This window comes from Geosmithia morbida (genome assembly GCF_012550715.1).
Source record: "Geosmithia morbida isolate 1262 chromosome Unknown scaffold_7, whole genome shotgun sequence".
Classification (NCBI taxonomy): Eukaryota; Fungi; Ascomycota; class Sordariomycetes; order Hypocreales; family Bionectriaceae; genus Geosmithia; species Geosmithia morbida.
Genome location: NW_023336194.1, coordinates 149,418 through 161,959, shown reverse-complemented (window position 1 = coordinate 161,959; position 12,542 = coordinate 149,418). Strand labels below are relative to the sequence as shown.

General features: G+C 52.4%; 2 protein-coding genes across 2 annotated transcripts; both read left to right on the top strand.

The window, feature by feature from the left end:
* Nucleotides 1–1,743: 1,743 nt before the first annotated feature.
* GMORB2_6905 (large subunit ribosomal protein L35Ae) lies at nucleotides 1,744–2,645 on the top strand (the record flags this gene model as incomplete). The annotated part of the gene is made up of 4 exons (XM_035468870.1): nucleotides 1,744–1,768; nucleotides 2,068–2,230; nucleotides 2,350–2,450; nucleotides 2,548–2,645. 4 exons carry the CDS (start codon nucleotides 1,744–1,746, stop codon nucleotides 2,643–2,645), a joined length of 387 nt encoding a protein of 128 aa, XP_035321250.1.
* A 7,692-nt stretch (nucleotides 2,646–10,337) lies between these two features.
* Nucleotides 10,338–12,279, top strand: GMORB2_6904 (uncharacterized protein; the record flags this gene model as incomplete). Its single annotated transcript, XM_035468869.1, has 3 exons — nucleotides 10,338–10,884; nucleotides 11,258–11,461; nucleotides 11,501–12,279. The coding sequence occupies 3 exons, from the start codon at nucleotides 10,338–10,340 to the stop codon at nucleotides 12,277–12,279; spliced, it is 1,530 nt and encodes a 509-aa protein (XP_035321249.1).
* Nucleotides 12,280–12,542: the final 263 nt, after the last annotated feature.

The window sequence follows — 12,542 nt, the reverse complement described above, 5'->3', positions numbered from 1 at the left end:
AGCGAGCGGGCGGGGGGATCAAACCCTCTCTATTTCTCCTCCTCCTCCCTCCCTCCCAGGATGGCTCGCTGCTGACGCCAAATGCTTCCGTAAGCTTTGTCTTGCGTTAAGCCCGCAATCGGCGCGAAGCTCCGTGGCCTCGCCGACAGATTTCCCAGCTCTACCGGCATTCCGTCCACCACTGAGGTTGGCAGTTTGATGCACCGGAGTGGGCCTCTCCGCGTCCATCCTTGTCGCGGCGGGTCCTTTACCTCATAGCATTTCATCGCCATCAACCCAAAAAGAAAACCCGCCAGCTCTTCTTTGTTTCCCTCTAGCTCTCTCTCCGTCTCTCCGTCTCTCTCTCTATCCCTCCCTCTTCGCTCTCCCAGTATTAATAGTTGGTATTTCTCTTGGCCGGGGCTCCCTTTTCCGAGCTGCCAATGGTCCGGCAGCTACGGGCCAGAGGTGTTGTCAGATACGTAGCACCGTTAATCCGGGAAGCAAGCCATCAATTCTCCATGCCCTTGGCTCCGTCAACGATGAGGAGCCGTCGATTTGGTCTCCATGTCGTCATCTACCAGAAAGGACGGTACCGTCGGTCAAGTCCTCTCCTACGTGTAGTATTTGTTAGGCATTATTATCTATCACTGATGGATGGAACATTACAAACGCCACCCTTTTGGATAACTGCTCTGATTAAACTTTCCACTGGTGTCGGTGCCCCAGAGCAGGCAAGCTTGGAAGGAGGGGGGGGTTGTTTCTGGCTGACTCTCGTTACCACCATTACCGTTCCAGTCACAATTTCTCCAGACGGGCCGGTTCTGCATGCAGTAAACCTCTCTCCCCTCTCAACAAAATCCATCTAATAATACTACGCGGTACTGCTACTAGCAGTTAAAATGCTCCGTACGTCGTAGTTCCAAACCACCTGCGGTATTTCTGGTATGCCTCTTCTTTGTTTGCTCTGGTTAGGAGTAGAAGGAGGAGATATCATTGATGCGTTGTCCGTCCTCTCCGGACAGTTCATGCTGGCGGGACTCTTACTTCTATGACGCATGCTCTCAGAACACGTGAGCTCGAGTCAACTTTGGCTCGGATTGACAAGGCATCTGTGATTCACTCATTACTCTCGTTAGACCCCGACAGTGTGACAACCACATTTCTTGCCCATCATCAAAATTGGCTATCGGTGGCCTCGTTTCTCCGAGACTTCTCGTCTATACATGTACGTTCTCGGTACAATCTTGGCAGTGAGATGGGTGTATTGGAATAGGTCCGAATATCGGCGTTTTCCTTCTTTCTTCTTCTGCTATCCAAGACACGTCTATCATCAAGATCGGGAATAGTGCTCGATCTGCCCTTACTCAGCGACCACCATCGCCACATTTCGTTAGTTATCCATGATGGACGATGGTGGCTGGTGGCAGGATGGACAGAACCTGTGGCTTGCGTTGGCGGGGTAGCACAAGCTGACATAATACAACCCATTGGCCGTAGAAGAAAAAAAAAAGCCCAAATGCCACACACATATAATACTGCCCTAAATGCCCCACGTGACCACCAAGGGCACAAATTTTCGGGCTAGGGCCATTGACACACCAGAATCGCATCCACTCGTACCTTTGCTGAGCATCACGACAATCCACGACCGGCAAACTAACTAACAGGGAAGTCTTTTCGCTAAGACGGTTCCGCGACGACTTTTTTTTCTCTCTACCCTTTGGTTCCTTAAGAGGGCAGAAGCCGATATATCCCATCAACATGCCTTCCGAAGCTGGCCACCGCCGTGAGTTGCAGTCCTGATGAATGATGATCCTGGGGAGGAGGATCTCGCGATGTGCCATGACGGAGGAGGTACTGAACGACAATATGAAACATTTTGGCTAACGTCTTTTTCCCTTGCGCAGTATATGTCAAGTGAGTTCTACCGCCGCACCACCAATTCTGTAATTTTGTCTTCTCCCCTCCGCACGACTGCGAGCGAATCCCATCATCGGGGGGTGTTTTTTTCCCCCGACAATCGCTTGCGCATCTCGAACGCTTTCACCCCGCGTCACATGCCCTTGGCATTTAACACACACACAGATGCCTCCTCTTGCATCTCATCGTTCGAATCGAGCTGGATTGGGTCGAAGACTAACAACGAAACTAGGGGACGTCACCTGAGCTACAAGCGCTCGCGTCACAACCTTACCCCCGCCACCAGCCTCATCCAGATTGAGGGTGTCGACTCTGTCGAGGGTGCCAAGTACGTATTTTCTACCTCTGTCTCTATCCGGAAGTACTAGGAGGGTGTCAGTCCGTGGATAAGGGCAACAAACAAGCAAAATAGAAGGGGACACACCGACTAACATCTGACCGCTACAGCTTCTACCTTGGCAAGCGCATCGCCTACGTCTACAAGGCTCACAAGGAGATCCGTGGATCCAAGCACCGCGTGATCTGGGGCAAGGTTACCCGGCCGCACGGTACGAACATCTTACCCCCTCCCCCCCCCTCTCCCCTTGGAGTGAGAACACTCCATTTATATGTAAGATGACAACTAACGAATCATCTCTCGTATAGGCAGCTCCGGTGTCGTCCGCGCCAAGTTCTCGACCCCCCTCCCTTCAAAGTCTTTCGGTGCTTCGGTCCGTGTCATGCTGTACCCCTCGTCGATATAAGAGGCCCCCCCCCCCCGGAAAAAACCACAACGGGACGGAGTTGATATTGAGGACGGTTGTTATTTGGCTGCATTGGGCGAGGCAATGGTAAAGCATATCACTGGGCCTTGCTTTGTGAAAAGGCATTCAATTTAAAACAAACAAAAAAAAAGTCGTCAAAATCTCCCATTCTTCCGAGAAGACAAAACGCAAAGAAACACTTCTGAATCCCGCCCCCTTTTTCCAATCCCTGACTGTTCGCTCGACACGAGTCTCTTATCACCACACTGCGTATCTTCTTCTTTCCTCTCTCTGTTCCATCAACGGCTGCTTTCCGAAAAAGCAATGACGGACGACGTCAGACACTCGGATGAGTTTGCGGCGGTGTGGGAGGGAGTGGTGGGAAGCAAAAGGAGGCAGTTATGGCTTTATACATGACTACATGGCTGGGCAATGGATATGGAGGGGAAAGAAGGGTATGGGTTCGATTTTTTTTCTAAAAAAAGAGGAAGAACAAAAAAAAGAAACGGAATATTCACTTGAAAAAAGAGAAAACGGGAAATGGATCAAAAAGGGTGGAATACCAGGTTTGATGGACCATCGAGCTTTTATAAGCTTTTATATGACCGTGATCAGAATATGAATGTATCCAGAGAGATGTGACGTCGTCATTGATGGGATGGAATCCCTGGGTTTCCTTCCGGTGCTTCTGACATTGGTCTTGTACTCTTCTTATCTTGCTGCTTTCTATCATCACGGAATATGGATCGTCGAATAACAGCTGTTGATGCTGTCGACGATTTGAGTGTTTGATAGATATCGTCTCATGCCGGTCCCAACACATGCTCGGCTCGCGAAAGTCGACTGGGTCATCGACCGTGGTAAGTTGGACGGAATGATAACCATTGCACCGTGTCACCACCCACGGCCTATCCTATCCCATATTCTTCAACTTCGGAAGCCTCTTGTGAGTTTGAGTCGAGGTGCCATGGCCTTGGGGTGATTTTTTTCTTACCACGCAGGTCATATGCATGCAAAGTGGTCGGCACGGTGATATAATACCGTATACCTTTCTTTCTCTCTCTCTCTCTCTCTTTACTCTGGATCTGAGAGGTCTCGATAATGGGCCTGGGTATCTTGTACGGGCTCGGTCACGCGGCTCGCACGTCATATCGTGTACGAAGGTATCGCTAGGATGGAAACCACTCAAAACATGCGGTACGCTCATCACATACACAAATCTCACACACGAGGGGGGGGGGGGGGGGCGAGTCACCAATGTTACTGATGAACTGGTACTTTCCTTGGACGTACATGGACTCGAGAATATATCTCTGGGTGTCCGGTGAAACCGTTCAAGTCCAGGCATGAGCTTTACGGGGATAGCGGCATCGGGTCTCATGACAATTTTTTTTTCCTGCCATGCGAGCTTCATGGAGAGCACGGAATCGATGTATGACACGAGATGTCGGATGGGGGAAGCACTCTAGTCTTGGGAACAGCCAAGACAACCAACCCTTCTATCCTACACATGGTGGTGTATTGTGAGAAGGCGCCTGGATGACATGTGTAGAAGTGATGAGGAGGGGAGAGGGGAAGAATCATGTGAAGGCGTTGACGAGAACGTATAATGTCTTCACATTCCCCAAGTTTTCCTATGTAACATTGCGACCCATCGCTCACAGCTCGTACCTGTCTGTCCTTGAAGTGATTGAGGTGATGCTTGCACTTACTCTCACTGACTCGGTACTGTACGCAATGCATACACACGAGTCAGTGCAAGCATCGCCTCGAACACCCCAAGACCCAAGGACATGATAGAAGGCCATGGTAATATATGTATATATATATATATATATCAGTCGCATACATGATTCCACGCCGCGCCTGGTGTTTGACACATTGCAGCAGAAGTTGGAAGGATGACTACCCCATGAGGGGGTCCCAGGGGGGAGAGAGTCTGGTTTTTCTGTTTTGCCTACGTGGGTAGGTGAAGGAGGTGGTTGTCTATACTCTCGAGACCGGTACGTGTGCTGAATTGTAGATACTACGGGTACACACGTTGAATCCGGGCATAGGGATCGTGTTGGGTGCTGGATCGGACGGGATGTTGCGTGACGAAGCTTGCCAGTACTACTGAGTAGTGCCGTGATCCGTTGCTGCTGGCAGCACTCCGTCTGTATGTCGTCTGCCCTACAACCTAGCTCGGTGGATCTAATCACAAGCAGAATTTGTCTCTCTCTGTCAATCCGTCCAGAGTCTCGACCGGAGGTGCAAGGTCGGAATCGGAGCTGGAAAGCTGGAGTTGATGGGGATGGTGCGAAGCCGAAAAAAAGGAACCAAAGGAAGCAAAGGGGCCAGAGGAGTTACTAAAAGAGGTGTAAAAGCAAAAGAAGAAAGAAGAAGCCGGCATGACTTGGTTAGTGGGGGGTGGGGGGGGTGAGGTGACATGTGTGTGTGTGTGTGTGTGTGTGTGTGTGTTATGTAGGAGAAGAAAAAGTCCAACTAAATTCTAGCGTCGATCTCTATCGAGTAGCTCTTTCATTGTACTCTGGGTAAGAGCATTATGTGTTGTGGGTTTCTGACCCTGCGACTCCGCGCTTCTTCTTCTTCTTGCATGTAGGAACCAACAGCTCGGCGATGCTAGGAAGAGGACGGTCTACGGCAGTCTAACGAGTGATATCAGTGGGGAGGAGAAGGACCCAAGTACTCACGTGTTACGCATGAGGATTCGTACGCAATCGACGCAATTGATTTAGCGCGAGCCGCGCAAAACAAAAACAAGAGACAGAAACAAAACAAAAACCCCTACAAGACGGTGACACGGTACTGCTAGTAGTTTGTATCAGCTAGTAGTAGATCAACGACTAGTAGTATTGCCTAGAGCTGAGAAGAGCCTGGTTGAGGAGATGGAGAGCCGATGCTTTGCCGGGTAAAAGCAGAGAGCGCTGCGGTATCATTGTGTGTGCGTGTCAGAGAGAGAGGAAGGGGGAGGGAGGGAGAGAGAAGGTGGTGGTGGGAATTACCCACACAAACGGGTTTCGATAGAGTTGGAACCACAAACAAAAGACGGTTTCAAGTGGGGGTGGCTGGGTCTTCTTCTACTGCGAGTATACATACAGCCGGTACGGTGAGATACGAGCATTGTTGATCTTTTTCCGTATGCTTTCTTTTTCTCTCTCTTCTCCTTCTCTTTCCCCTCTCCGTCCAAACGTCGTGATCATGACTTTCTCGTGTTGGCTCGGACTTGATCAAGAGGCCGCCGCCCGGTGACCGACCGGGGGAAAGGGCAATCCCACATGCTGCCTCTGACGAGTGCGGCATCCATGTTCCGGCGGCGGCGGCTGCAGAGGAGGATTTTCAGGATGGAATCCTACTACCGCTGCGAGTACGAGTGCAGATTAGTAGTGTGATCATCTACGGATTCTCATCACCTACTATCATGCTACCTGCTAGTCGTACCGTATTCTGTCGGCATGGGCATGGGCACGGCGTGGGCACGGCATGGGCATGGGCATATGGGCATGGGTATAAGCACCACCCATGTACATGACATTGTAGCATTGCAGGACTGACGTGGGCTCTTTCCCCGACTCAGGATTATTTACTGTACGAGCTGGAAGGAAGGCGTTGGGTTGCTCGTAAAACACGCTCCGTACATGTGGACTAGACTACGAGTAGAGGGTACGGGTATCAACACGGTCGTGCGAATGTGTCTCGCTGAGCAACGAGTAGGTTTGATCGCAGCGCTGCGGTGACTGCGGTGAGAGGGAGGTAGGAAGCGCCGAGTCGTGGGACGAGGTCGTCATCCTTCTTCTTCTTCTCTCAGCCGCCATCCAGATAGCTAGGCTGTGGGACGTGCTTGTATAAGTGCAGCACTGCAGGATGCGATACAATTTACGAGAAACCAAGTACGGGCAGTAATGACGGGTATCTTGAAAGGGGTGGGTTCGTTTGAGAGGGAGTGGGTTCTGCTGACTGTAGGTGCGTGAGCGCTACGTACATGTGCTATAGCTGCTACTGCTATCTGCGCATGCACGGAGTTGGTATCACCGTCCATTCTGGATATCAAGACATCAGACACCCAACGACCTCGGGTGGGATGCGATGTTACGTCGTCGCGAGAAGGATACCAGAGGGAGGCTGAGACAGAGGAGTCATGGTCACGGTGCTAGATACGGATACCTGTGGCGAGCAAGGAAGAGAGAGTGTGTGGGTGTAGCGTATAAGACACCGTTTTCATCTAATCTGAATCGATATTACTCGTAACGGTCAATGACGGCTTGGTCCCGGTGGGATCTCTGTGCGAGCATGTTTGACGCCAGCCAGCCAACCAGCCAGCACGCATCGAGGAAGAAGAGAGAGGGAGAGGGAGGGAGCTACTAATGGGAAGAAATCTAGGAAGAGAGGCATCAGATTTAGATGGGGAGGGGGACAAGAGGCAGGAACAGAGACAGAGACAGAACGAGTGTCAGAGGGATCTGCCCACCGCTTGTTGTTTAGCGTGTTTTGTGGTTGACGTCAGGACCTTAGGGCCGTGTTCTGTACTCGTACTGCTGCTCCTTCCTCACGATTGCTCCTGCCTTGCCACCGCTCCTGCCTCTTTTTTTTTTTTTTCTTCTCTTTTTTTTTCTTTTTTTCAGGCCTCCCATTCACTCCGTTTCTTTCTACTTCCATCACCGCCTCGGTCTCTTTCCCTCTCCGCTTCTCCGCCTCTCCGCCTCTCCCTTGCCAAAAAAAAATGATGATGGTGATGATGCTCGAGGTAAGAGGCCTCCATATTCCCTCTTCCGAAGACGGGTAGGGTAGATGGAGAAAGAAGAGCGACATGCACAGGAGAGAGAGACCAAGGTTAACGCGGCACCATATCCTTGGGTTTTGAGTTCAGGTCCAGGCTTGGATCTTGGAGTGGATAAGCACAAACTCTGTCGCAGTTTCTTGTTCTTACGGGTACGTACATTTCTGTGCTGCAGCGCTGCGTACATGCTACAACCTAGACGTATTACTCGTGCAGATTGTGACGGCGTTATACCAAGATTATTATATCTGTACGGAGCAGGTACGAGTAATTCTTGGCAGCGGGTGGTCGGAAACCAGAGTTGGGGGGGGGGGGGAAGAGAGGAGAGGTCGATGGAAAGGTCTAGAGAAAGAAAAAGAGGAAGGGGATGTACTGTTATTGGTCGCATTTAGATAGCGGTACTCCGTACGAACAGCGAGACCCAGTCATGGTAGTGGTAATAATGGAGTCTTCCTGTTTCCCTCTTCGTCGTTTACGTCGCACATAATCCAGCCATCCGATCGGTGATGGAGGAAGGTGATGGAGGGGAGGGAGGGAGGGGCAGAGCATGGGCAGCACTGCCACACGCACACGCATACGCACACGCACGGAGAGTCTTTTCTTACCCGCACCCTTCGTATAGTAGACAGAGCGAGAGAGGAACAGAGGGAAAAGGATAGTCGCTGTACGAGTGTGAATGATACTATATCATCCTTGCACGACACGCTGACCGCCAGCCGCCAGCCGCCAGCGCAGAGCGACTAGCGGCAGACAGCGGGCAGCACCGTACCCAGGCCCGTCAAGCAGGTGACGCACATCATCAATACATATATATATATATATATATATATATATATATATATATATGTATACAGGGTGTAAATCAGGTATTCTCCCAGTCACAGATGTCGATGGCGAAGTGCGCAATTGCCATGGCGACCCTCTCCGCCGTTATCAAGGTGTGGGTAGTGGGTTGGCCAGCCATCTCCATTATTGCTAGTTCGAGTCCATGGAGTAGAGTGCTAGTATCCGTACTTGATATAAGTCAATACAACGGGTTTAACTACAGATCAGCTATGCACAATGAAAGTGGGGGCGATGATGGAGAAGAAGAAGAAGAGGAGGAGGAGGAGGAAGGTAGAAAAAAAAAGATGGGATTTGCCTTTTTTGGGGGGGGCTCTACTGCTATTAGTGGTATCTGCGATGCCGCACTTGCAGAATAATAAATGGCCGGATGCGACCTGGTTTGAGAAAGAGAGAGGGTCTCACATCAACCCCCAAAGCACACCACTCGACTATCCACACACACACACACACGCACGCACACGCACGCACGCACGCACACCACACCATGTTGTCACGGAACATGCCCAGCGCAGACGCTAGCAAGGGGAGGGGTCGACTCAGCAGCGTGTCTTATGATAGTACAAGTCCCAAGTATTGCTCGATCTGTTTATCTGGTCGTCCAAGAGCTGGTATAGCTGGTAGAGCTAATTGACAGGCAAGGAAAAAAGGAGCTTGCCGTTGACCCCCCCCCCCGGTCACGAATTACATCAACCTCGATATGGACAGGTATTATAGCGGTTAAGCATTTTGCGAAACGAGGCAGTTGGCTGTTGAGGAGAACGGACAGATACAATATGAGGTTCCGAGAGCAATCGTATCACGGCAGAGAGAGCCAGCCAGAGTCAGGTAATGATGATATTCGCCCCGTGTGATTGACCTGTGGCGTATAACACGGCATCATGGACGGATTACAGAGGAGTGGTCAGCGCCCAGGGTATGCGTACAGGTATCCGCTCAGCGTTGATCCTCGTACTCGTAATCATGCTCGTACATACCTGTACTGCACCCACCTCTCCCCTTCCACCTTCCCTGCCTGGCCCTTGTCTTCTCTGCCTGTGAGCTCTACATGTAATCTGTAGTCACGGCAGGATTCGTCACTGCAGAACGTCGAGAGAGAGATGATCCCGGCGCCTCCGGTACTCGTACTCTCTCTCCTCTCAGTGCTCTAGTCCCCTGCTAGTGTATTGCAACTTACGAGTACCAGTACAGCGTAGTGATGGTAGCACAGCAGTACGCACTCTGATGAGTCGTACATCCCGTACCCGTACCAAGATGCTCCGTACTTCATCACAACGGGTAAGAGTCCGTGGAGGGAGGAGAAGTACATCTCGCCCGATATACGGTCGAGAGATACATCATCAGCACAGCCAGCACACCAGCAACAACCACGCCACTTACCTTTGCCTCCTTCCCTCCCCTCCTTCCTCTCTTCTTCCCTCTCCCGGCTTTTTGCCTCTGGTTTTTTTTTTCTCGTCATCTCTACCATTATCATCATCAAAACCTCCTTCTTTTTTTTTCCCTCTTCCTTCTTCCTTCTCTTTCTTTATTTGAAACATCACCATTCGTTTTTTTCCATCTTTGGCGTTAATACGCGACCAACGAAGAATAGAACTCAGACCTCCGCCCCAGTTCTTTTTTTTTTCTTTCCAGCCCTGGCTCCGCCTGCCGCACCCCCTCGAGCCTCCTCCCAGGCTCCTACCCCCCCCCCCCCCTCCCCTCCCCTCCCAGCGCCTTTCTTACAGAGATATCTGTGTCGCAGCCAAAGATCTAGGGTCCTCCAATCTCACGGACACCTCAGCGTTCTCTGCTCTGCTTATCGCCCCTCCGGCCAGAAGCAGCGATTAGCAGGCTAGCAGTGGTAGCAGAAACAACAGAAACAGGTTCGGTGCGACAGAGGCCTGTGCTCGGATATCGTGTCTCGACTTCCCTGCTCTCCAGATTGGCAATTGCTACGTACGGCGTGCGAGATACGAATCGCCCCCAGCGTCTCACGCGATAATATCGAATAGTACTATCACTCCCAGTACTATTGCCTATCCCCCGTTCTCTAATTTTTTTTTCCGGGGTGGACTCGGTTTCGCCTGCCCACCATGTATCAACTCCAGCACCAGAACCAGGACCAAGTCCGCTTCCGTCAAGACCTGTCACAGCCGCCCCCGGTCCACCAAAACTACCATGGCGCCCAACACCAGCGCCAGCCGCCAGCTCCTTCTTTCGCTTCTCACAATCTCTCGTCTCCTCCTCTTCCTCCTCACCAGCAAAATCTCTCTCCCACCAGCGCGGTAGATAATCTGCCCACCTCGCCGTCGTCTACGTCCGCTGCAGTCACACCTCTACCTTCGTTGTCGCAGCAACATCCAAATCAGCAATCCGACGCTTATACTGCTGCTAACCGGCCCACAATCCATCACCAGCCGCAGCCGCAGCCGCAGTCGCAGCCCCAGCCGCCGCAGTCTTCGTCCCACCACCACTCCAAATCCCGATCTTTCAGTTTTCACTCGGATAAGAAGAGCCATAGCAGAAAGTCCTCTGTCAAATCCTCCGACGAGCGCAAGACTCCCACCGAGCACCATCACCACGACAAGGGCCTGCACAGCAAAGCCGATCCCACTCTAGCCATGAGCGAGGCTGAACCTTGTAAGTTTCTCTCTCCCTCTCTATCGTTTCTCTCTCTCTCACTTTTCTTTTCATTTCTTTCTCCCCTCTTTTTTTTTTTGACCTGTCTTGTCGACCCGTCTGTCCTGAGCTGTCTTTCTTTTTCTTCCCTCTCACCTGGTCCTGGTCCTTTCGTTCGTCCCCCTCGCCTGTATCACTCCTGTCTCATTTTCCTGCATCCCCCCAAATCAGCCTTGTCCCTTCAATTTGGCAATCTAGATAAAGAACACTCTACATCGTCACCTCAGATCAAGCGGTCTCACCTTACCACCATTGCCTTCGCAAATTGCACTGCATCCTGAGAAACCAGTCCTTCCGGACCTCGCTCTCGACTGACACTCTCCTCTACGCACAGCCGTCATAGCCACCATGAGTGGCGAGTCATCGCTCGGCTCGCTCCGTGGTATCCAGCACAAGGATGCCTACGGAAACCCCATCGCCGACCCTGACCTGTCCAACCCTACACGCAACCGATGGGAGCGTCCTCTCGACACGATCCGCAGCTTCGAGGCCGCCATTGACGGTGGTTACACTCGCAGGGCCTCCATGATGCGTACCGGTTAGTCGCACTCGTCTCTTTGAATCCTGACATGTTCAGCTCATCCTCTGACCCCATCGCGGACAACAGCCTCCGGAACCTTCAACGGCAACTCGAACCGCCGCAGCTCTCACACTCCAAGCCAGACCAAGTTCCGCCCTGGCAGCTACCAGAACGGCAACGGGAACGGAAACCGGCCCATCTCCTTCCGACCCGAGCAGACGCAGTTCACCCTGGCCACATCTGCTGGGCCTTCGCGCAGCAGTATATACGGTTACGAGAGCCACCGGAGCTACGACGAGCATGCCAACATCTACGGTCCCACCGACGGCCGCCCGCGCCAGTCTAGGATGATGTCGGAGCCCTACTACGCCATGAGCGCGAGGGAGCAGCAGGAGGTCTACCGCCTGTCCGACAAGGACCGCTCCTACGAGACCGTCACCTCGGCCGAGGGCAGCCGAAACTCGGACCAGGTCGGCTACCAGACCGACCCCACCAGCAGCGATAACAGCTCCATCGAACGTCGCCGCTCCCCCGGCAGGCGTCTCCAGCAGCCGCCCGTCAAGGACTACGGCGTCTCCATGCCCCCGACACAGCCCGGCATGGCGTACGCCGGGCAGTCCCAGCCTCCCCGGCCCCCGGCCAACGGAGCCAACGGTGTCGCCCCCCAGGCCAGTGCCGCTCCGCCCAAGGACGCTCCCTCGGTCCTCAGGCGCTCTTCCAAGTCCGCCCAGGCTGCGCCCCAGCAGGAGTCGCAGCCTGCCAAGACGGCTGCCAAGACACCCGTTTCGGAAAAGAAGAAGAGCTGGCTGTCTAGGCGGTTCAGCAAGAACTCATAAGCCACGGGGTCACGTCTCGACTGGCTCCACCTCGGGCTCACGTTGAACCCATGACGTGAAGATCAACGTTGGACCACACGCAACGTCGCAAATTTGATTTTTTTTAATGCTGTCTGTCCTTTGAGAGATCATATTTTCCTATGTCATACACGCCGCCCCCGAAGGGGGGTGGGGAAGCATCATGATACCGAAGACTCCCCAAGAAAGGGGAGGGCCCAAGTGTTGAGAGGCGGAGTAACAACACGCAAAACTTAATGACGATT